General features: G+C 31.1%; 2 protein-coding genes across 2 annotated transcripts; one reads left to right on the forward strand and one right to left on the reverse strand.

Moving 5' to 3' along the window:
- The first annotated feature begins 3,284 nt into the window (after positions 1–3,284).
- Positions 3,285–5,264, forward strand: LOC149497471 (peroxidase 3-like). The gene is made up of 4 exons (XM_089719760.1): positions 3,285–3,645; positions 3,790–3,981; positions 4,082–4,244; positions 4,594–5,264. Exons 1-4 carry the CDS (start codon positions 3,445–3,447, stop codon positions 5,007–5,009), a joined length of 972 nt encoding a protein of 323 aa, XP_089575886.1. The 5' UTR covers positions 3,285–3,444; the 3' UTR covers positions 5,010–5,264.
- A 3,759-nt stretch (positions 5,265–9,023) lies between these two features.
- LOC105645386 (uncharacterized) lies at positions 9,024–12,181 on the reverse strand. The gene is made up of 4 exons (XM_012230978.4): positions 11,730–12,181; positions 11,573–11,633; positions 11,218–11,362; positions 9,024–9,485 (listed from the first exon to the last, which is right to left on the reverse strand). Exons 1-4 carry the CDS (start codon positions 12,151–12,153, stop codon positions 9,234–9,236), a joined length of 882 nt encoding a protein of 293 aa, XP_012086368.1. The 5' UTR covers positions 12,154–12,181; the 3' UTR covers positions 9,024–9,233.
- Positions 12,182–25,829: the final 13,648 nt, after the last annotated feature.

The following is a 25,829-nucleotide window of genomic DNA, read 5'->3' on the forward strand; positions in this document are numbered from 1 at the left end:
TATATTTAAAAATTAATCGAATCTAATCAATTTAATTCGATTTAATTTTCTTTCAAATTTCTATATATTAGTCAAATCAGTTTGATTTTTTTTTCAAATCTTAATTTATTTAATTTGAATCTAATTGACCACTCATCTTTAATCATATGTTAAGAAAGAGACGTTCTTCCTCAAATGGTAGATTCATTCTATAAAAAGAGAAATCAATTGACCTCTCTATTATTTGAATTTATTTTTAATATATAATCCATTAAATTAAATTATTTATATTTTTATCATTCATTTTTCAAAAAATAATATAATGATTTAAAAAAATATATATTTCAAAATTCGCTATTTTCTATATTGTGGATGGAGGAGAATATAAATATGATATATTATGTTTGTGTGATATCCACTTTTAAGATTTTTTTTTTTTTTTTTTTTTTTGAAAACAATCCACTTTTAAGATTAAAATAAATGATTGAGATTATTTAATATCAGCGCATAACTACTCACTTTTAATTTTGCTTTTAAAAGACCGAGTCATATGTTTACTTTTAAATTTTTTAATCGAATAAATTACTGTGGTACCATATTTTATTACCACGCGGTAAAACTAAAAGCAGGAGAACAAATTAAATAATTGCAAGAATCTTTTCCATTTCTTAGCCAACCAGCAACCAAATGGGAGAAATCAATGCCCAATTACTTGGCAATCAAGGGTTTCTCCTCTAAAATAAATTATTCCTTTATTCAATAAAAAATCAATATGGCTTAAAATAACTTCTATATACCTTAACATAGCGTTTATAATAATTTTTAAAAATTAAGATAGTATTTTATAAAAAGTTAATCCATGTAACGTTTAACGTTTAACTTTTCATGAAAATTTATTCAAATAACTAACAGCTATTAAAATAATTAATTTTGTCAAACATACATCAAATATTACGCTGATTAATTCACGGAGATTGCATCTACAAATGGGTGTTCATGGTTTGAAACAGTCTTTATAAATATGATATTATTGGAATATCTTATTTTAAATGGCTAGATCTTAACTTCTGTTTAATTTATCTTCTTATGTACAAAAAAATTAATATTTTTTTGACCTTTTTGATAGTATAATTAAATTAGACTAAGCAGTCAAGCTATATGCGAATAAAAATTAAGACGACCGACAGTTTAAACACAAAGACCGACAGGTTAATGATTGTAATAGCTGTCTGCTAAAACAATATCCTATTACTATTAGTACTTGCTTTCGGCCTATTATTCCTAACATGTTCCTCAAAGAAACACGTTCTACTAAAGAAAAGTAAAAAATAAAAAATAAAAAAGGCGAATATATAATTTAATCTTTAAATTTTGATAAAAAAAATCACGTGGCAGTTAAATTTCACTTTTTATAATAATTTCATACTTTTTATATTAAAAGCAATAATTTTAAATTTTTTTTTACTTTTGTATGAAAATATTAATTTAATATATGGTTAATATAATTTTTTAGAATGATAACTGTTACATTTCAACTATTCAAGTTTAATCGATCTAATTTTAAAAATTGAAATATTCAATGGAACAAATAAAATATTTAATATATCTTATTTTATAAGTTAAAATATTTAAACGGTCAAAAAAAGTTTTTCTATTTTTTTGAAAAAAAAAGAAACATATCTATCATTTAACCCTTGTCCTTAGACGAAAATAATATTGTGACATCTTCGACTTCACTTTTTCTGACAATTTCACACTTATTTACACTAAAAACAGTAAATTTTAAAGTTTTTTAAATATTTTTTTTATATGCAAAATATTGGTTCAATATACGGTTAATATAATTTTTAAAACAATAATTTTTATATTTTTAATTTTTTAAGAAATATTTAATAAATCAAATTTTATAGACTGAAATATTTAATGTATAAAATAAAATTTTTAATAAATAAAATTTTTATAAATTAAAATATTCGATGAATTAAAATTTATCAGTGAATTTCCGCAATGAACCAAAATGGAATTGCCTGCATTTGACGACAAGCTCTCCATGGCATGTACCATATCTGCCTCCGATGTCTACATAATAGATTAGTGGCAGAGCAGGTACATGGCAATGTAGCCAATTGTTTGATAACAGAAATGAGGTGTATAGTATTGGATCAGCTAATGGCAGAGCAGGTGAACCAAATTGCTTTCACTCTTTAATTTTAATACCTGCTTTCTTCTATCTGCTTGCTCTTATTAGTTGAAGGATTTGCTACCGTAAGAAAAATTAAAATTCACCAAATCCATCAACTTAACATGTCTCTTAAATCGCCACCTCTATATGTAGTCGTCACTAATTTAGTTTTATTTCCATCACTCAACAACTACAGTTCACATGAAATTTTTTTTTAATTTCTTATTTATTATAAGTTTTTTAAAATTAGTTTACTTGGTAAGATGATTTTACTTTAATTTTAAACTTAAATGATATAATTATTTGAAGGTGATCTCGTTAATTTAATCTGATTAATTATTAAATTTCCATGTCAATCAGGCTGGTCTGGTTAATGCTCTATGACTGAGAAGTCTCGAGTTCGAGTGTTTTCAATCATTGTGCATCTTGCAATGTTATTTCAACCTATCGGACCTCTATAAATCAAAAAAAATTATAAAATTATGACATCCATGTGTATTCTTCACAGCTAAACTACTATTTTTCAGAAAAATAAAATTGAAAAAGTCATATCATTGAATGGATTTTCTCCGTATATATTGATTAATATCTGAATCCTAAAATAAGATAGAAAAAGTTATTTCTAATTTTCTTTTAATTTAGACATCCATTATTTATTTTTTATACGAGCAAAGAGAGAAGTAATTATGTATGAGGTCTTTTATTTCTTATTTCATTTAAGAGGTCTTATCAAGTTTTTTACCTAATATATTCTGATTAGATTTGAGTTTAAGAAGTGACTTATCCGCGAGGATTAGTGTTTTGATATATTAAGATTTTCCTAGACAATATATATAAATAAAATAACATTATATTTGCTGATAAAAAAAAAAAAAAGAAAGTATTGACTCGATATACAAGACGAGTATAGGGTAGGACCCCCTACAGATGTTTACCCGTTAACAAATAAAAGTACTATACTGCATTCTAAAACAGTGGCTGTACAAGGCACGAAGGAACAACTTTAACTAATTAATATTTTATTAACCTAATATGTGTTAAATTATATAAATATAATAAAAAAAACCATTATTCATTTAGCATATGCTTGTTAGCTAAGTGGGCAATTTTTATTTCTTTGGTCCCTTTCTTGTTGCTCAAATTAATTTGTATAAAGGTGTATAAATCTTATCTTATGTTGGCTATCCCAACAACATTACTTAGCAGCTTCCTCAAAAAGAAAGCTAATACTTAGTTTTTGGATATCATCTTCCAAACTTGAAGCTCCATCAATCCAACAAAACATGGGTGGGTTTGGGTTAATTGTGTTTGCTTTATTGGTATATATGAGTTCATCTCAAGCTCAGCTTCAACTAGGTTTTTATTCTCAAAGCTGCCCAAATGCTGAGCAAATTGTGCAAAATTTTGTTAACCAGCACATCCATAATGCTCCATCACTTGCAGCTCCCTTGCTTAGAATGCACTTCCATGATTGTTTTGTCCGGGTAACCATCATCTTCTTCCCTGTTCTCATTTATTTTTTCGAGTACTGAAAATTCTAAAACTTTCTCATTTTTCTTTTTTGTTTTCCCTTTGATAATTTTTGGAGATGATAGCAAATTGAATTAATTATATTTTGCGGTGTTCAGGGCTGTGATGGTTCTGTACTTATAAACTCAACATCAAACAATCAATCAGAAAAGGCTGCAACTCCAAATTTAACATTGAGAGGGTTTGGTTTTATTGAGAGTGTTAAGAGCTTACTTGAAGCAGCATGCCCTGGTGTTGTCTCTTGTGCAGATATTATTGCTTTGGTAGCAAGAGACGCGATTGTAGCAACTGTACGTAATAACCCAAACTAGCTCCAATTTTTCAGTTGATAAAAAGATTCTTAAGATTTGAATTCCTGACCTTCTTGTTATTTGTTTGTGGCTTGAACAGGGTGGTCCATCTTGGAGTGTTCCGACCGGTCGGCGAGATGGAACAATCTCAAATGTCACAGAGGCTCAAAACGACATCCCTCCTCCAACTAGCAACTTCACCAATCTCCAAAGACTTTTTGCTAATGTGGGACTAGACCTAAAAGACTTGGTCTTGCTATCTGGTAATATTAAACTCACGAGATATAAGAAACAAAAATCTTTCTTTGTTTTTTCAATTTGTTATTTCTTTTTTAAGAGAGCACACGAGACAAGACAGGACATGTTTTTTTATCGCATGTTGTCAAAACCAGCTTATGGAGTTTTCCTGTGCAGGCGTGACATGAGGGTTGATATGCTTTGTCAAAATTACTATAATAATAAATATTATTGTCCATAAACATTATAACCCCTTAGGTGAATTATCTAAAAAAATTGCATAGTGAACTGTTGTGCGTAGTGTTATTCTTCACTGTTGTAATATGCTGCACAAAAGAGTAGCTCTCCGCTTAACTCACTAAATATACTGTTTAGGTGCACATACAATCGGAGTAGCTCATTGCCCATCATTTTCAAATCGGCTGTACAATTTCACCGGAGTAGGCGATCAAGACCCGGCTCTCGACAGCGAATATGCAGCAAATCTAAAATCAAGAAAATGCACAACTCCTAATGACAACACCACCATTGTTGAAATGGACCCTGGAAGTAGAAAAACATTCGACCTTAGCTACTATTCTAATCTTCTCAAAAGAAGAGGCCTTTTCCAATCTGATTCTGCCTTGACTACAAATTCTGCTACTTTGGCTACAATTAATCAGTTGCTTAGCGGTTCCCTTCAAAACTTCTACGCTGAATTTGCTACTTCTATGGAGAAAATGGGACGAATCAATGTTAAAACTGGATCGACCGGCGAGATTAGGAAGATTTGTGCAGTGGTTAATAGTTGATTGAAGAACGGTTTATAATTATTTGGTGTGGATTTATTTATGTTGGTTTTGAATATTGTTTATTTGAGCTTTTGTTATTGTGAGCTAGTTTCTAACAATAAAACTATCATGTTTGTTTGAATTTTTTTAATGTAATTGCTGTAATTTAGTTTCTGTATAAGTATATTGAATCATTGGATGTCATACTCGCAATTAATACTCCTGTTGAGCAAACTGCTTGTTAAATGGAACTGTTGATTTTGGCTTTTAGAATAATTTCAGTTTTCTTAATAAAGTGTTACATTGTCTTTTTTTTTTTTTTTTTTTTTTTCTCTAAACCACTTGTATCTGGACTTTTATTACAAACTCGTCTTTGCACGTTGACTATGTTCGTTTTATACTCATTGTTTATCTATATAATATTAAAACATAAGTTTTATTTAAATTAAAATAAATAAATGTGATTAATTTGTATTACACTTTGTTGTACAGACAACTTGCAATGCTACTTTTTATGTATTTAATTCTATTTTTATATAATCAAATAGTCTCAGAATAAAGTTCAACCAAATCCGTAGACTTAATCCTTTAGTCTCTAATTTATAAATGCAAATTTTTTAAAATCTTAATAGATGTCCAAAAAGAAAATCAATTTCACCACTTAATCTCTACTCTCTGTCCTTAACTCCAAATTAATATCTATATGCAAATATAATGAAAAATAATAATAAATTATTTTTTACTGCTAGGTAAAAGAAAAAAATAAGAGGATGATTTAAATTAATAATAGAAATTACTTTGGCTACGGTAACAATATTATTTACCCAATATATCAGAGAAAAAAATATATGTACATACACACAAATATATTATTCCCTCTTATACCCACTTTTATATACAGTATAGAAGAATATAAATTTTGCTTAATTAGGAGGAGTCTTACCACTGTTGGTAGTAGTCCAATTTATGTTTTTATTATAAACATATATAATATATTATATTAAGATTTTATTAAAAACTTCAAATCAATATAAATAATATAAGTAGAATATGCACATCAAGACATAATCTAGTGGTAAATACATATATGGTCTAATAATATAGTTAGGTTCGAATCCTCCTCTCAATTGTGTGCTGAATAGAGGAAAAGTAAGGAAATTTTAATGAAGAAAGGGCACTTTCCACTTATTATAAATATATTTAGATATTTATTTATTTATTTATTTTTCATATTTTTACATTCGCATTCTATAATAATAATCTACATCACGTGGAAATGAAAAATATAAATACGTTGAAAATGCAGAAATAATACAGAAAAATGACATTTTAAATATAATTTCAAATGAAAAAATAACATACGGAAGCATTTCGAAAATGCAGAAGACTTTTGTGCCTTAGATATTATATTCAGTAGTATAAAAAAATTCGGTGGAGAGCATAATATTGTTGAATTGGAATATTTTTTTTTTTAACAAAGTGGTCCACAATTCTAATCTTAGCCATTAAGGTTAAGAGGTTTTAGTTCTCCATCAAGTAAAAGCAACGTAGAAAAGGAAGCCTAAACTGCCAGTTGTAAAAGAAAAGACGTGAAAGACAAAAAAGCTCCCAAAACCATAGCGTAAAAGGTTCAAATGGACGTGATAAATTTTCTAAGGTCGGGGCCCATTAGTGTTGAAATGAATATTTTTAAAAATGTGGGTCCTACTTATAGGTTTGAAGTTTGACCCTTTCTCAAAATCGAATCATTTGGGCAACAATTCGTTAGCAAGACTGGGTGATCGATATTAGGAGCCATTCCCCGAAAGCCACTTTTATCACTTGTATTTTCTCGGAATTAAATTCACAGAGCCCACTTAAAATATATAATTTACAAACAAAAATAACATAATCGAACGTACCAAAAAAGTTATTCAATCTAAGATTGGATCTGGGCTCGTTGGTCTGCATTTATCAGAACGTCTTTTGACATGTATCGGATAGGTTAGCTTAACGGGCTGTGCGTAGGAGGGGGAAAATTAGGTGAGAGGAAGAAGAAATTAGAGGATAGAAAAAGAAAGAGGAGAGAGAAGAGAGAGAAAGGAGGAAAGAGATAGAGTAAATGCTAGTACAATATCCTGTTTTTATATTTTCAATTTCATGCTATTTACAAAAATGTCACCCAATATTTACCGGAGTTTACGGGTGCACTAAAAAAAAAAGTGAATATTTTAATATATTTACCGTTAAAAAGTGAATATTTTAGTATATTTACCGTTATATATCAGCTATACAATTTCTGTAGTATTTACAATTTGTACAATATTTACATGCGTGGCTTTTAGGTCCAAGTGGCCTTTTTGGCATGGCATTCCTTATCTTCGCCGTCTGACATTATTTGTTTAATTTTTCAAAAGGGCCGGCATCAACACCTATATAACAAATTTATAATTTTATATTTGCAAAATTTTTAAATTTATGTATTTAAATAATTATTTTTTCCATAATAATCTTTATAATTATTTGTTAAATGAAAATATTTTATTAATATCTTAATAAATTAAGAGTAAAAAATGACAATAATTTTTATTTACTAAATTCTTAATATGCGTATTTTGTCAAACCATATAAATAAAATAAAAACAAAACAGAACAAGATTATATTGTTTTATCCTATTGAAAGGTTGCTAGTAGGGATATGAGTTCATGATTCTACTTTGCACGATCTATTTATTCAAACTCTTGACTAGCGTTGTTAATACCGATAGAGTTTTATTTTTTAACTATTAAATGACCAAAAAAAAAAATACTGATATTTTCAACGCTGGACAAAAATCTTTTATTTCAAAAATTATTTATTTTCCCTATATAAGGCTGTCTATCAGTAAATTTACTGGCAGACAGTAAAATAGTTGCTAATTCACCGACGGAACATTTTAATTTTAACTATTAAAAATTATAATTATATTACAACTATTAATTAAAATAATAAACAATAACTATTAAATATTATTATAAAAAAATTTAAATAATCTTTTTTAATTATATAACAAACTAAAATGAAAATTAGTATACACATTAAAAATAAAAGTAAATATATACATATATAATGCATGATAAAATACAATAATAAATAATTGTCAGCAGGTATCAGCTATCGAAACAACTAAACTAAACAGATCCTAAATTTCAATCTCTCTTTCTCTTGCAATGGTTCTACTTTCAATCTTAAAATAAAAATCAATCTCAAAAATCTTATTTATTTACTAAGCTTTATGATTTGTTTCATTAATACATTCAATTGTTAAATGTCTATATGATTATTGGTTAGGGATAGTAAATGTGATAAGTTCATAATTCTCCAATCTTTAATAGTTCGTATCCTAAAATATGATTATTTTTTGTTTAACATATGAATGATCTTAGTTGGGAAATTTCTCTTTGTCAAAAGGTTTAGATGTATACGAGTTTAAGGAAGAATGCATTTAAAAAGGTTTAGATGCATACGAGTTTAAGGAAGAATGCATTTAAAAAGGTTTAGATGAGTTTAAGGAAGAATGCATTTAAGACATCTTTGTTTCACCGTTACGGTGAAAGAAGCAGAACAATTTTCATAGGGCTAATCTAAACAAATAAAGATTGATACATAAATTTACTGATGAACTTTGATTAAAGAACTTTGTTTAAAGAACTTTGTTGCTTTAACTTTGTGACACCCTCAGCTTTTACTTTAGTCCATTAAACACTTCAACTTATAAAATTACACATATTAAACACTTTAAGTTATATAATTATTTTATTAAACACTTCAACTTGAAAAATTAGATCAATTAAATACCTAATAAATAATTGAAAAATGTGAAAAATATTATTCTAAAAGTGTTGCTAACTACGTATCAAATCTATATTTTGCATATAACAACCAAAAAATCTTTCTATGGCTATTAATGCGAAAAGGTATACAATGTTATCAAAATTTGCAAGTTCAAATGCACGATATTTCATTTTCAAAGTTCAGAATGCCACAAGGTTAAAGTTTCAAAGTTCGGAGGTGAATTTATGTTCGCCAACCAACAAATGAAGGAAAATAGATTAATATGCAAGTTTTGCCCATAAGTTTAACATCAGAATCACGAGTATCAAATTGAAGGAAGACCAGTCCTCTACATTCACCTTTGTCCCTTTTTGAAAACAATAACAAAAAAAAACAAAAAAGGCATAGGATAGCAGTAACAAGTTATTGCAAGAAATTCTAAAACTAGTATATTATTCACTGCCCATAGCCATCAAAAACTCACCCTCACAAACTACATCACCTCCAACATAAGCCTTTCCTTCCATCTTTGCTATTCCAAAGCGTTTCTGTAGCTTTATAAGTGTCATCCTCATAACCAAGGTATCTCCAGCAATTACTGGTTTCCTAAATCTCACCTTATCAATTCCAGCAAAGAAGAAATTGTCACGAGAGCCTCCAACTTCTGGTTGCAGCATGACCAAGCCACCAACTTGTGCCATTGCCTGGATTTATCAAAGACCGATAAATATCAATGGAAATAAATCATGAATGATTTGTATGCAAATGGTGTTTAACTTCACTATATGGTGCCAGGTAATATTGCATGTTTTCCAACCCAATAATACTGAACAAAAACCATGAGTTTAAAAAGAGATTAAAACCCATTTTCCATATGCTGATACCATGATAACACATGAGTAGAAATGCAAAATAGAAAATGAGTTCAATAAAAATAGCATTCAAGATAGTGTATGGTTAAACACTAGGAAGCTTAAAGAAAGAACATGAAGATGTTACATATCCCAACCACCTTTTACTAAGAGTAACATGATCCAAAAACCATGAGTTTACAAAGAGATTAAAACCCATTTTCCATATGCTGATACCATAATAACACATGAGTAGAAATGCAAAATAGAAAATGAGTTCAATAAAAATAGCATTCAAGATAGTGTATGGTTAAACACTAGGAAGCTTAAAGAAAGAACACGAAGATGGTACATATCCCAACCAGAAGCTACTTTTTACTAAGAGCAACATGATCCTTTTATAAGACATGATTTAACTGCTTTGGTACTTCATGATTAGGAAAATCAAATTGCATGCACATGCACTTATTGCACAAGAATTTGTACAAAGATTAAATATGAAGAAAATGAATGCATCAAGGAGCATTATAGTTTCTTTCGTCCGAGTACAGAGCAGTTTTCATGGTAAATAAAATATATAAAATGAAAAAAAAAAAACATGAAATAATTAAAAATGAAGGTATCATGCAGTAGGCCAGTTTCTATTGTCTATACAGCAGTTGCATGCTAAATAAAACATAAACTAATACCAAAATGAAACAAAAACAAGAAATAATTAAAAAACATTAGCTTTTCCACAAGAATTATCTACCTGACATTTCACTGCCTGCTTTTCTATGATTTTAAAAGTAGATTCATTCCACAAACAAACTATCAACATTGGAACAGACTGTAGAACTTCAACTATATGTAACTTTAGCAAAAGTGTCATTCAAAATATGATAGAATTAGACAACTGGCCGACATTGATAAAACTCAATATGTTATACCAATAGGACTATTTTTGGCCACAGAAACTACAGAAAAGATGACTTGACCATGAATGCAATTAAGCTAAAGCAAGTTAACTTATGTCAGCTTGTTGATATCAAGTCAGTTCAAGTTTAACTCATCTCTTAGTCACTGAAATCTAGATCCAAACAAAGAACTAACTTAGTAGGAAGAGAAGTTAGAATCTCATCATAGATAGGGGTCTGCAAACTGTCTGACCAAACCAGTCAAAAAAAAAGGAGGTAGCATTTCTCTAGCAAGCTGTATAAGATATTGTATGCAGTAAGCAGGCAGATTTGAAACCAAAATGCCTAGAAATTACTCAAATTCTAAAGAATGAAACAAACACTAGAATTAAACAACTTTTAAAAGTTCAAAAGACCATAATATGAAACCTATAAATTAAGCCGGGTACTCATGCTCAATGGTCATAATATACTTATACTAACCAGGAGTCAGTGATTCACAATTAGAGAAAAAACATAATCAATTCCAAAAGCAACGGGTTATCAGATACAGTAAAAGGAGTTTCTTAAATTCACAATGGAACAATCAAACAAAGAGTGCAATCAATTACATAAATCAATACTCAAATACCAAACTTTAATAATAAGAAAAGGAGTGCAGCAGGATAAAAAATGAACAATAAACATACCTCAACCATGAGAACACCAGGCATGATTGGTCTCTCGGGAAAGTGACCAGGAAAGAAATTGTCATTTATAGTGACATTCTTAATAGCAACAGCTGAAACTCCTGGAGTGTACTCAATCACTCTATCGACAAGGAGAAAGGGAAACCTAAACAACAGCAAAAAAGAAAACCCATCGGAAACCACATCACAACTGGACTGCTTATGAATTATGACCCCAAGAATTAGTAAAAGAGTAAAAGGCAGTATATAAAATCGCATCTAAAACGTAAAAAACAATCTAAAACCCCAGGTCTGGGAAGTGCTTTTCTTTCTCATATTCTTGAAAAAAAAAAAAAAACAAAAAAATTGGACTCACCGGTGAGGCAAAATCTCACGAATCTGGTTAATGTCCATGACAGTAGGATAAGCTGGATATTCTGCAAATGCAAATAGAAGGTGAAAAAAATTGGTAACACATATTCAAATGTCTGAGTACTGGGAAGGGAGCAATAGAGAAGCCAAATGCTACATACTTAGCTCAATAGGAATTTCTTCTTCTTTCGGATCTTTTGCAGCAGCAGCATCAAGAGAGGAATAGGTAGTGACATAGCTCAAATTCTTCTTGTCCTTCAACTGGGTATAAACGAAATGAGATCTAGAATTGGGAAATGAAATTCGAGATGGAGCAAAGGCATTACCAGTTGGTCGAGAACTATGAGCAGCAGCAGAAGAAGAAGAAGAAGAAGAAGAAGAAAGAATTAATGAATTAGCAAGAGTTGAGCATGCCATTGTTGAAGAAGAGACAGGGTGAAACGAGTTTTGGAAATACAAGATCAGAAGAATATAAAACCAGCATACAAAATTAGGGGCGAGAATAACGAGATACAAAGAGGTAAGAAGCAGAGACCAAGCGGAGAGTTCGAAGTAGTGCGTTGTGTTGTTGGTTGGGCTCTTCATTACCAAAACAAACAAATTTCTTAATCCTCAGTAAAATGTTAAAACCCTAAGCTACCTTTGTCAACTCAATTTTAAGTCTAAAAAGAAAGAAACTTGAATTATATTTATCAAATTACATATAAATTTTAGGCATGTATATCATGAAATACTTTTTATAAATTGTTATTAGTTACTATTTATGTTAAATTGTTTTTGCTAGATTTAAAAAAGCTTTGTTTTTTCGGCTATCAAATATTTTTTTAAAAAAAATTTAATTACTTTAAATGTTTGAATAATTTTTGAAATTCAAAATAAATTTTTTTAAAAACCATTTAATTTAAATTTCTCTTCATATAAAATATAATAATATTAATTTTATAATTTTATCTGTCATATTTTATAATTTTATCTGTGTATGACTTGTTTCATGCTTTTAAAATTTATCGATTATGGTTTAAAAATAATTTAAAATATAATTTTTATGAGCAAATGATTTGTAAATTTTTAATATTTTTAGCTATTTTAATTTGTAAATCTCTAACTACTTAAATTGTAATTGATAATCACCGATCACGTGGGTTTTAGTTTGATTCATTTTTTTATATTCTATAAGAGATATAAGAAGTGAAAATTCTCGAATTGAAGTTATTTCCACCACAAGAGCTATTACAAACTTTGTAATGTCATTTAACATATTAATGTATTAGGTTTTCTATGTATTAAAAAAATTATAGTCAATAATTTAGAATTTGTAAATATTATTTTTGCTAATTTTTATTTATAAATTGTAGTAAATTTAATAGAGTTGTGCACACTAGTCCGGTTTAGTCCTAAGAAAAATTTGCTGAAATTATATTGAAATTTTGAAAATCAAAACTAAATTATTTTAAAAATTCAATCCAATTCGATTCACTTTTTGTTCAATCCAATTTAATTTGATTCATTTTAAAAAGGGTAATTAATATGCAGTCTCTAGATTTTGCTCAAATACACCGGTAAGAATTTCAGTTCAAGGTTATACTATTTAGCCTTTGCATTATAATTTTGTTACACTATATGGTTCAACATTTAGTTTTTCCACTAAATGCTCGTGAAATGTAAAAAGTAACTCTAAAGATAATTACTATGTAATCCTTATGGTTAGTGAAATATATTAATAAGGATTTCAATTTTCATAATGTTACACTGTAGCCCTTATACAGTAATTATCCTTAAGGGTGTTTTTAATATTTCACAACCACTAACTAAAAATAGATTTGACAGTAAAAAATTGAAAATTTCAAAACGACTAAATTTTGCTTCAAAACTAATATGAAGTGCAAATGAAAATATCGCGCAATTTTTATACATTTGGAGCCAAATTTTTTATTTTTAGAAGAATAAAACTATTCAAATTTCACAAACTAGCCTCATGTAAATGGATAATAGCTCACAACTAAAATGAATTCATCCAAAAATTCAATATGAACCTATCAAATCAACTTCATCTTGACTTAGTCCCAGCAAACTTGCTTGCAATTGAAGAAATTCAGAAATTTGTCCATGGATCTTAACTCTATTTCCACCAAGGAAAAACATGATTTTGCAAACAATCCAATTGTATAACCATTGAAAAATGTTCTACAAACGACAAGAAGAGGAAATAGACGAAAAAACATTTCTTACGAAGTAAAAATTGCGTCTATAAAACATTACTTATTGACATGAAAACGGGTGTGAAAATGCACGCAGTATTCAATAAGTTGCTGACACATTTCTATTTCTATGAAATTAATCTATAGAATTTGGCGCAACACTAAGAATGAGTTAGAAGATACTATTGGAGTGAAACGTCCTTGAAACTGAGGCAAGAAACAAGTTGAAATCTCTCTTGAAAGGATAAAATAAATCCCTTTGAGAAGAAGAATCACCAGTTGTTCTCAATCTCATGAACTAGGCCATTCACTATTATATATGCACATATACAAAAAAAGATAATATCAAAGCACATTCTAGTACAATCAAGCCTAAACTTCATTGTCTATTTGCATATAGTGTTTTATCCTAATATCAAAATATCTTTTTCTAAGTCAAAGTCAATACTTTTAAGTTCAATAAGTTCAATCTTATACTCAATCAATATTTTCTCATGCATTATAACTTAATCACAATAATCTTTCTTAGTTGGGTATCAAAAATCACCTCCTTCGATGTAATGCTCATTGCTCTCCTTATTCTCCGTTTCAGACATAAAGTGTGTTTCATCATCTTTTCTTGATTTGACTTCTTCAATAATTTATTTTCACTTCTTATGTGGTGGATTTTTTGGAGGCGACACAGATTTGTGTTTGTACCCAATTTTCTTCTTCATAATAGTCTCCGGTGTTTCTTGTGGGTCGATTTTAGCATGTAACGATTCTCCTTCATACTCAACGCGTTGTTTCTTCAATTGTGGGTTTTTTTTATGGGGTTTGAATTTCACAATGTCTTTCCCAATTTCTTCTTCCTAGTGTTGGTTCTTTTTTTAGAAAAGAGCAACAATCTATTGACTGACAGCTTGATTTGTGAATTAATTATTAGATTATTTTAATAATCTATGTGGCCCATGTAATTAAAGAGCTGGTTCTAATTAAAGTGGCCCAAAATGATGGTTATTGAGCTTAATGGAATGAGGACCAGTTATGATTTTAATACCCTTCCTCTGCCTTATAAAATAGATCAAGAAAATCAACAGCATAGGTTAAGAGAGTGTGACGGCTACCTCAAACACATAGCGGTGATAGGTTGTTTGAGAGAACGTGAAAAGAAAACTCCCATTGCTATTGATAATTCTCTGACCATTAAGAGAGAACTTACGGATAAAAAACCAAAGTGAAGAAACATAGATCTACTGTTACAGTGAGAATCAAATAGCCGCAATGATGTAATCAATATTCGCTTGTTGCGTATTCTTATTAAACAAATTCTACGAACAATAAGATCTACCCTATATTAAAGTTTATTTAACATTGTGGTATCAGAGCCTGTTCCTGTTCTAGATTTGTTTGACAGTCTTTTATTTGGCTTAATTAATGAAAATTAATTTTGAATTGTGAAGTTGATTAATCTGGTATGAACGAAGTCAAAACTATATAAATTGAAAACTGGTTGTTTTCTTTATGCTTTATAAATTATTCTGCTGTGTTATTTATAAAGAAAGGTTATGACATCTTATTGTATAATGTCATTAAAGTTTTGAGATCTTAATTCAATCTCATAAAATTTTGCATAAATCAATGTTTAATAAATGGAAAATTTGTTAGTCACCAAAGTGACCTTGTTTGGATTAGTCTAGACACTTACTTATAATCAATGGCATTAAAGAGACTTATCATTGTACGTAGTAAATATGAATGTATAGCCAAAGATAACATGCATATTGTATGGAGCATTATTGAATAATTAAGGAGTAAAAAAAAAAGATGTAACTAGATTCCAAAAAGGAGCACGGGCGCGCTGTGGTCTCCAGAGAGCAGCATGGGTCGTATTGTAATGAACATAGGCATTTCTTGAGCTTCAGAGAGTAGCACGGGCGTGCCCTGAGTTCCAGAGAGAAGCACGAGTGTGCTGTAGTGAAGCATGGGCATATCACTGCTATTGACTTGCATAAAGATTCGCAAGTTGTTCCGCATCAATGAAAGTCTATTAAAGCATTTTCTTCTTGGCATCATTATTAGTTAAAGCTATGTATTTAAGTATTACCCAAAGGTGAATTTAATTGCATAATTTAAGATTGTTATTTGTTTGAATCCATATATGTTTTCTCAAAGTATTAACGTATGAGTATATGTATAATGTTGCAGTTTCTTCTAACATGTTTGCTATAGGCACTGGGCTGATTAAGTTCAATGGATTGAACTATGCTGATTGGTCCGAACAAATCCATTATCAGTTATGAGTTTTGGACTTGGATTTGGCATTAATCTCTGAAAAGCCAGCAACCATTACAGAGACCAGTACTGTAGCTGACAAGTCCCGTTATGAGGCTTGGAGTAGTCTAATAGGTTAAGCTTGAACTTAATGAGGATGACAATGGCTGAAAATGTTAAGCCATCAATGCCCAAAATAGACAATGCTAGAGAGTACATGTTGAAAATTAAGGAATACTCCCAATCGGACATAGCCGACAAGTCCATCATAGGATCCTTAATGAGTGAGCTAACGACCAAGAAGTTTGATTGGTCACAATACATATATGATGATGTGACTGGCATGCAGAATTTGGCAACCAAATTGAAGTTGATGGGAATGGATGTGAATGAATCCTTTTTAGTTCAATTTATTATTAACTCACTCCTCTTGAGTTTGGTCAGTTCCAGGTGAATTACAACACCTTTAAGGAAAAATGGAACATTCAGGAAATCAAGGCCATGTTGATTCAAGAGGAAGGGAGATTAAAGAAATTGGAGGAACACTTTGTCAATCTCACATTTCATAATGGAGCTAGTAGCAGCAACAACAAATCAGGGAAGAAGGACAAGAAAAGGGACAAAGCCCCATTGAAGGTCAATAAGGGCCAACTCTGTAAAGAGTTGAAGTGCTACTTCTGTAGAAAGAATGGTCACTTGAAAAAGGATTGTCCTAAAAGAAAGATTTGGTTCGAAAAGAAATGTATACCTTATGTTTCAATATGTTTTGAATCAAATCTTATTGAAGTGCCTAATAATACGTGGTGGTTAGATTCTGGTGCAACTACTCATGTGTCTCATGTTATACAGGGATTCCTTTCGATCCAACCCATAAGCGAAACTGAAAAGTTCCTATATATGGGAAATAGAATGAAGGCACGAATAGAGGGAATTGGGACTTATAGATTGATTCTTGACACTGATTATTATCTGGATCTTAAAAAGTGTCTCTATGTTCCTGAATGTGCCAAATATTTGGTTTCTGTAGGGAGGTTGGACAATATTGGTTTCAATTTCAAGATTTGTAATGGTGCTTTTTCATTGTACAAACACAAGTATTATTATGGTTCTGGTACTTTGATTGATAGTTTGTATCGTTTTAATCTTGATGTTGAATTTGTTGAATCCCTGTTTAAAGTTTAACACAATATAGGTAATAAACATAGTGCACATAATGAATGTTCTAATTTCTTGTGGCATCAAAGGCCAGGTCACATATCCAAAGAAAGGATTTTGAGGTTAGTGAAAAGTGAAATCTTACCTAAATTGGATTTTACTAACTGGGACGCGTGTATAGATTGCATGCATCCATAAAAAGTGTGTTAAGTAACAATACTGTACCTTTTTTTATTATGGATGCATGCATTAAAGACTTCTTCATATTTACTTAATAGGGTTCCTAGTGAGGCAATTCCTAAGACCCCTTATGAACTATGGACAGGAAGGAAACATAGTTTAAGGCATCTTCATGTTTGGGATTGCCCAGCAGAAGTTAGAATATATAATCCATATGAAATGAAGCTTGAAGCCAGAACGGTTAGTGGATTTTTCATACGATATCCTAAAAAATCAAAAGGGTACAAATTTTATCGTCCTAACCATAGTACGAGAATTATTGAGTCTGGTGATGCTCGATTTATTGAAAATGGCCAATTTGGTGGGAATGTTGAATCATGTAAAGTGGATGTGCAAGAGATTCAGATTAGAGATCCAACTCAGGTGGATTCTCTTAATGTCTCTTCTTTAGTTACTATTTCTCTTGCTGTATCACGGTTTATCAACATAGTCGAACAATAAAACAACATTCCAAACCCACAAAATGACCATATAAATGATGAACTAGTAAATAATGAACAAGTCAAGAATGAGCAAGTGGTTTCATAAGAAATAGCATTACAGAGGTCACAAAGGCAAAGAAGGCCTGCTATTTCTAGTGATTATGTGGTTTACTCACTTGAGCATGAATGTGAATTGAGCATTGATAAGGATCCAGTCTCTTTCCAGAAAGCCATGGAATGTGATAATTCTGAAAAGTCATTTAATGCCATGAAAGAGGAGATGCAATCAATAAGTGATAATCAAGTCTGGGACTTAGTCGAGTTACCTAAGGATTCAAAACAAGTTGGTTATAAATGGGTTTTCAAGACCAGACAGGACTCTAAGGGCAATTTTGAAAGATATAAGGCCAGACTTGTTACTAAAGGTTACACTCAGAAGGATGGCATTGATTATAAAGAGACATTTTCTCTAGTTTTCAAAAAGGACTCTGTAAGAATTATTTTGATTTTGGTGGCTCATAATGATCTAGAGCTTCACTAAATGGATGTAAAGACAGCCTTTCTTAATGGTGACTTATAGGAGGAAGTATATATGGACCAACCAGAGGGATTTATGGTCACAGGAAAGGAAAATTTGGTGTGTAAGTTAAAGAAGTCAAATTATGGACTGAAGTAAGCTTCCCTTCAATGGTATCTTAAGTTCAACAATACCATCACTTCATATGGATTTATAGAAAACACTGTTGAGTATAAAGGTCAGTGGGATTAAGTTCATCATTTTAGTCCTATATGTTGATGACATTCTTCTTGCTGCAAATAATGTTGGGTTGTTACATGGTATAAAGGATTTTCTCTCTAAGAACTTTGAAATGAAAGATATGTATGAGGCATCCTATATGATAGGAATAGAAATATTCCGTAATAGATCATAAGGATTGTTAGGATTATCTCAAAGAGCTTACGTTAACAAGGTATTAGAGAGATTTAGAATGGAAAAATGCTCCGCAGGAATAGTTCCAATTCAGAAAGGAGATAGGTTTAGCGAAATGCAATGTCCTAAGAATGATTTGGAATGTAAAGAGATGGAGTCTATTCCTTATGCGTCAATAGTTGGGAGCTTAATGTACGTTCAAATATGTACTCGACTGGATATTAGTTTCGCCGTAGGAATGTTAGGGCGATATCAAAGTAATCCCGGGATAGACTATTGGAAAGCTACAAAGAAAGTACTTAGGTATTTATAAGGCACTAAGGATCATATACTCATCTATAGAAAGTCCAGCCATCTAGAAGTGGTGAGATACTTAGATTCAGACTATGCCGGTTGTGTAGATTCGAGAAAATCTACATTAGGCTACTTATTTCTTATAGCTGGAGGAGTAGTTTCATGGAAAAGTGGAAAGCAGTCTGTCATTGCTACTTCCACAATGGAGGCCGAATTTGTGGTATGCTTTGAGGCCACTGTTCATGCATTGTGGTTGTGGAACTTTGTCTCAAGTCTAGGTATTGTTGACAGTATGGCTAGACCGTTGAGTTTACTGTGATAATACTGCAGTCGTTTTCTTCTCTAAGAACGATAGGTATTCTAAGGGTGCAAAGCACTTGGATTTAAAGTACCTATTTGTGAAAGAAGAAGTGCAAAATCACAAGGTGTTAATTGAGCATATCGATACTGATCTGATGATAGCGGATCCATTAATTAAAGGCTTACCGACCAGAATCTTCACTGGCCATGTTGATAGGATGGGCATTATAGATAAGTCCTTGTTAGCATGATGTTCAAACTTGTATATATATACACATATAGTTATTTGGCTCATGTTATTGTGACACTTGGAAATTCAATTAAAGATGTGTTTTTGCTTATTTATGTGTTATCCGCATTATAGATGTATACAGTAATAGTTTGAATGAGATAATAATAATGTTGATTGCAACAATGTATTATTTGTTGAATCATTTCTCGATTAAAGTTCTTATGAATTGAAATGATCTATGATATATGGAAGGAATCATGTCAATTAATAACTTATGACTGCCATAATCTGATCACTGTAATTCTAATTAAATTAACATGATAGATTCAAGAAACGCACATAGGCCAAGTGGGAGAATGTTAGATTATTTTAATAATCTATATGGCCCATGTAATTAAAGGGTTGGTTCTAATTAAGGTAGCCCAAAATGATGGTTATTGGGCTTAATGGAATGAGGACCAGTTAGGGTTTTAATACCCTTCCTTTGTCTTATAAAATAGATCAAGAAAATCAATAGAGTAGGTTAAGAGAGTGTGATGGCTACCTCAAACACATAGCAGTGAAAGGTTATTTGAGAGAACATGAAAAGAAAACTCTCATTGCTGTTGATAATTCTCTGACCATTAAGAGAGAACTTACGGACAAAAGGCCAGAGTGAAGAAACATAGATCTACTGTTACGGTGAGAATCGAATTGCCGCAACGAGGTAATCAATAGCTATGGATCAAGGTATGCTTCCGCTTATTGTGTATTCTTATTAAACAAATTATATGAACAATGAGATCTAGGCTATATTCAAGTTTATTTAACATTAATTTCAGGCGTGTCAGGTGTGTGAAGTACACTAACTGAGGAATTAAAGTGCACTCGATCTGACTTCTAGGGTGTGGGTTTGGTTTCACAGTAAACGCTTCACTAGTTGTGCGATTAAAATAAAATTGGCAGAGAAAATTATAAAAGAGAGTTTGATTTCTTGAAAAGTAAATTGAATTTGATTGCTTGTATTGAAAAAAAAAAAGCTTATAATTACAATAAACGTAAATAGACAGTGCTTAGGAAAATAAAAACAAGGCTTTGAAGATAAAATTGCTTGACTCATTGGAGAGTTGATTTGATTTGTTGAATTCATCGGAGAATTTGGTTGTCCTTTTTTGTTAGGTTCCCTTGCTCCTTTTATAAGCTTCACAGGTGGTTACCGAAAGGATCCATTGACACTCATTCTCATTAGTTCCTTTGGTGTTCCACCTTCCTGTACGTTAACAACTGCTTGAGGAGTGCTTGCTCAACTGCAGATCACGTCTTTTTTATCTTTTTCTTTTAATTAATTAATTAATTAATTAATAGAAATTAATTAATCAATCGATTATATAAAATAATATCAATTGGGTCTCAATTAACTAAACATTTAAGCCCCAACCCAAAATACAAAGTTCAAATTTAAAACTCACAAAACGTTTTCAACAATTGCTCCCATATTAAGTTGGCCTGATAGGCCATGCTTAATATGTTAGCCATTTTGTAAATCCAAATCATTTAGAAATTAAAAAATTCAAAAATAACAAATAAACAAGAAAACCTAACGCCGTTGGATTCACCTTTTTTTTTCTTTTTCGTTTGCACGACTGCTTTCTTTTCTTTCTTTCTTATGTTGCTGCCGCGGATATACCATCTTGAAAACTATTTTCATAGCCATTTTCTAACTTTCTTAGATAGCCAAATATATTAAAGCTTTGGCCTTAGAATTGATGAAAGTCATGGCCATTTATTGCTTTCAATGCAATTTTTGATTTGCTTTTGTTTGGCTGCTACAAAATTATTTTCGAATCCTTCTCTTTTTTTTTTTGAAAAAAAAAATTATAATAACTAATATATATATATATATATATATATATATATAATAAAAAAGTGGAACTTTTTAAGGGCAATGAATTTGTGCAATGGGACTTGATGGTCTGATTCATGTGTTTTGCCTCTAATGAATTTTTGAAGAATCATAGGCATGGAATCAATAAAAAAAAAAAACAACTATTTCAGAGGCACCAAATTTTTTATACTAATTCCAGTGGCAACCATTTTTCCAGATTATGGCACCAGTGGAAATATATTTCTACTATGACCAAGGGAAAAACTAATTCCTCTGACATAAATATAAATTGTGTTGCGAATTATGTACCTTTTATTTTCTGCTAATAGGTTCCACTGCATCATTTGCTAACTCCTTGGCCGGTACCCTTGCTAATGCACTAGCTCCTCAAGTAAGTTCCTTTGCATCACAATCTAAAACCATTGGCCGAACTGGCACTAGGGTCCAAGTAAGCATAAGGCCCCCGAGCCGTAGTAAGCCTGAACCACTAAAATTTAACCATATCAATATGAATTTCAAACAATCAGTCATATTGCCATACATGATATCTCACAGTTATATTATTCATTGGCCTAAATCTAGCATCTTAAACATTTTATAGCTCGAGCCTAATGATAATACGAAACATTCATAATATGGGTTAACTGGTTCATGCTTTCACAAAAATAAATAACTAAACATCCACTTAAGTTTATCGGATACAATCCTACAACTGTAGAGTTCATTGTTAGTTAAATATAAATAAATTCTCGTACATATAGCTAAATAGCAAAATAACTATTGAAATTTGGAAATTTCTTTTCTAACTCTGTAACGAAGAAAACAACTTTAGCCGTGACAAAAAGGAATCTACTTCTTGAAAAAGTTAAACAAAGGAAATGTGAGTTTAATAATGAATAGTAGTTATTGCATAACACAAGTATTCGCACGAAATGCTTCGTAAAGTACTAAAATGAAGACACACCTTATCGAGAATATGGGACAACATCAGCATCCACAAGTAATTACACCTTCAGATAATCAAATAAGTGGAAATTGGTCAATGGCATCACTGAAACCCTCGATGAGCCATCCTCACACATGGCCATCCTCTCATGATGTGTGCACCAGGGAGCCGATCCCCATACATGGTCGACAGCTCTAATCCTCACTTGACCAGCCTTCTCATTTTTTTTCACTCTCTTTTCTTTCCATACCAATAGGAGGCCACCCTGTGGTTTTCCATATAATCCATATCATTAGATGCACACGGGGGTGCCGATCTCCCAATACATGGCCGAACAGTATCGAAAACCGCCCTCACAAACCCATGGTGACCCACATCATCCCAATTCCATGTGAACAAGGCAAATAAGTGTCACAACACAAACAATCAAACAACGCAATTAATGCAAGCATATTAAATAATTAAACATTATCATGCAAGATCGCAAATAGACATTCATATACCAAATTCAAAGAAATATAATAATATTATATAATAATTGGTACTTGAAAATAAATAAATAATATAAATAAACAAATAAATGAATAATAATAAATAATTAAAGACAAAGCTCTGTATAAAAATGATTTTATGTATGATGCAAATGGTAAATACTATTTATTATTACTCACATTGCTAAACAGGAAAAACACTTTAATTTCGGGTCCTAACTTATTGAAGCAGTGAACAATTGGAGTGATTTAAGCAAAATGGCATTCGAAGGAGAGGAGAGAATTGAATCGAATACAAGACTCTATTTTAAATATATCGAGTTAAAGAATTATTCTAAATAAGTTTATTAACTTAATCATTAATATAACTAACCGTAGATTCTATCGAAATTTCGGTAGAATCTCCCCTAAAAATAAGACTTTCTACCTGCTAAGATAATGTCAAATACTCTCTCTATATATTCATTCAATCCACACAGCCCATCCATTGGGCAATCAATCAAATCAAATACCCATCCTCCTTTACACGACAATACCAATAATTAACAATTATTAATTATTACTCTTATTCAACAAATCCATTTTCAAACCTTAAACTCAATATTAAAAGCCATAGTTCAAGAGATTAATAAAGTGCATTTAGCTATTACAAAATAATTCTCACTTTATTCCATCTTAATCATTAAAACTTCTAATATTAACAACAATTATGAAAAACTTATTCCTACCTCCGATATAGACTTAGTTCATATCATCTTAAAGAAAAGTAAAACACACTCACACTTAGTCTTTATTAGTCCAAATTTATAAGAATCAATCTCGTAGTAGCTGCCATGTCTTAGAAATCCTAAATTCTAGCTTAAACTTATAGCCCACAGTCTAGCAAATTCATTAATCAATAAAGAATTCAGAAAATATATTGAGATTGGTTGGAAATTAATTACCTAGCTACATGACGCGTCGAAAATTAAATAATTTGTTCGTAATAATTATTCTAAATGACTTGTATTCTAAATTTTCAGAATTAAGTGTATTTATCTATTGATGTTTCCTAACAAGAATCATATTTGATTAACTATTTAATCACAGTTGACTTATAGTTTTAAATTTGGAGTTTATACCAAAAAATAAGGAACTAGATCTTAGAGCATACCAATCAAAAATCGTATGACGATTCCATAATCTATGCGAGAAGAAGATGATTCTGCCTCTTAGGGCCTCGCCGTCCGGTTGCCGGACCACCACCGTTGCTGCCGTCTATGGTGACCGAAAAATCATGGCTGCTTGAAATCGAGCGCTCTTCACACCATCTAACTCGAATTTCACTCCAGGCTCGACTTGCCTGTTGCACCAACTGAAATGAACAAAGCGAGAAGGAGGCTACGCCATCGATAAGGGAGATGCTAAAGCCGTTCGGCTGTGTTGAGGTCGCCGAAGACGGTGGAGGCACTGCTGCGTCGATCGCCAGAGCGAGATCATAGCAGCTTACCGATTTGCTGCGCTCGCCGAAAATGAAAACAGAGAGAGAAAGAAGCTACAGGGCGATGGTGGCATGATGTTGCCGAGAAGATGGGATCGATCAGCTCAGATGACCGAAAATAAGAGAGAGGGAGAGAGAGGTAAGCGGCGCTGGAGGAGAAAGAAAGAAGAAGAAGAGAAAAGAAAAAAAAATCTAGGGTTTCTAAACTATTTCTGTTCCATTCGACCTGGTTTGGTCCAACTTAATGGTCTAGTTTGGTTCTTGCTTGATTTACGAATTTTTTACTTAGTTTCAGAAAACTCAAACTGGTTTACAAGTCTGGTTTAGCAATAATAAAATTTTTTTTGCTAAATTTCATAGGTTAAAATTTTCAATTAAATTTTTTTGAAAAAAATTTTCCGGGTTGTTTCACTTTGCTAAACTTCGCACCATTTTTTTTTGTCTGTCAGGTTCTCTCCAGGGACATTCGTGACTAGTTCATCATCTTTTCTATTAGCTATTTCTAGATATATTTTCTGAATTGAGACGACTCCCCTGACTCATATGTCTTCTTCTCGATAGTCTCCTTTTCTCACTGTTTAAGATTCAGATGTTCCAGTTATCTCTTCTCCATAGGCATGCTCTCTATCACACCTACTCTTTGTCACACTTGTAGATGGCTCCTCTTCTAATTTTATTTGTTGTTATTATTGAGATTAAGGATCCATTACCTGAGATTTACTATTTTTTTCCTGAGTGATCTACATTCTTCTTCCTAGGTAAAAGTGTAACACCCTCCGCCCAGTCCCATGAGACTCGATGACGGATGCCACATTCGGTGCCGGAGACACTATCTTAACTTAACATACAAATCACAAAATAAGATTATGAATTAGAAGTAATTGAGTATTCACAAGTTTAGTGAGTAATATGTTTTTTTTTATTAGATAATCATTTGATTTTGTTTTCATCTCTTTTTTTTTAAAAAAAAAATAAATTGAAAAAAATCCTACAGAAATACTGTAAGAATGTCCCTTTAAAAACTGAGCTCGCTAAACATATGAATACAAAACACTCCCAATTAAACTCCAAACTCCCAACATCTCCAAATAATCATCATAACACAACAACACTTCTATATTTTCATAACTTTATAAATCCTCAATAGCATTTTAATATTCAGCAATATACTTAGGTGCCATCACAATATTCGAAAAACATTCTCTTTTCAAGGAATATATAGTCATTCTACACCAAAACTATAATAAGATGTTATTTCCTGAAATAATAATGACTCTTAATAAATTATACACTTAGTATATACAACCTCCATAACACAATATTTTATATACATGCCAAAAATCACCATTTACAAAATATCCTACCCAAAATGGTATATCTACTCTGATGCTACTCCTCTGGTCTTGACAACATCCTCTGTTCCTAACCTGCGCGTGATAAAAATCAATGCGCTGA

The sequence above is a fragment of the Jatropha curcas genome, chromosome 3, assembly GCF_041381405.1.
Source record: "Jatropha curcas cultivar XTBG-Jc1 chromosome 3, XTBG_Jcur_1.0, whole genome shotgun sequence".
Lineage (NCBI taxonomy): Eukaryota > Viridiplantae > Streptophyta > Magnoliopsida > Malpighiales > Euphorbiaceae > Jatropha > Jatropha curcas.

Bases quoted from the DNA above. Each gene is read 5' to 3' on its own strand.
- LOC105645386 (XM_012230978.4), bottom strand. From the start codon at position 12,153: ATGAAGAGCCCAACCAACAACACAACGCACTACTTCGAACTCTCCGCT. The intron at 11,634-11,729 runs GTATGTAGCATT...TTGCATTTGCAG, and splicing joins AGAAATTCCTATTGAGCTAA to AATATCCAGCTTATCCTACT. The intron at 9,486-11,217 runs GTATGTTTATTG...TGATAAATCCAG, and splicing joins CTGGTGTTCTCATGGTTGAG to GCAATGGCACAAGTTGGTGG.
- LOC149497471 (XM_089719760.1), top strand. From the start codon at position 3,445: ATGGGTGGGTTTGGGTTAATTGTGTTTGCTTTATTGGTATATATGAGT. The intron at 3,646-3,789 runs GTAACCATCATC...TGCGGTGTTCAG, and splicing joins TCCATGATTGTTTTGTCCGG to GGCTGTGATGGTTCTGTACT. The intron at 3,982-4,081 runs GTACGTAATAAC...TGGCTTGAACAG, and splicing joins GAGACGCGATTGTAGCAACT to GGTGGTCCATCTTGGAGTGT.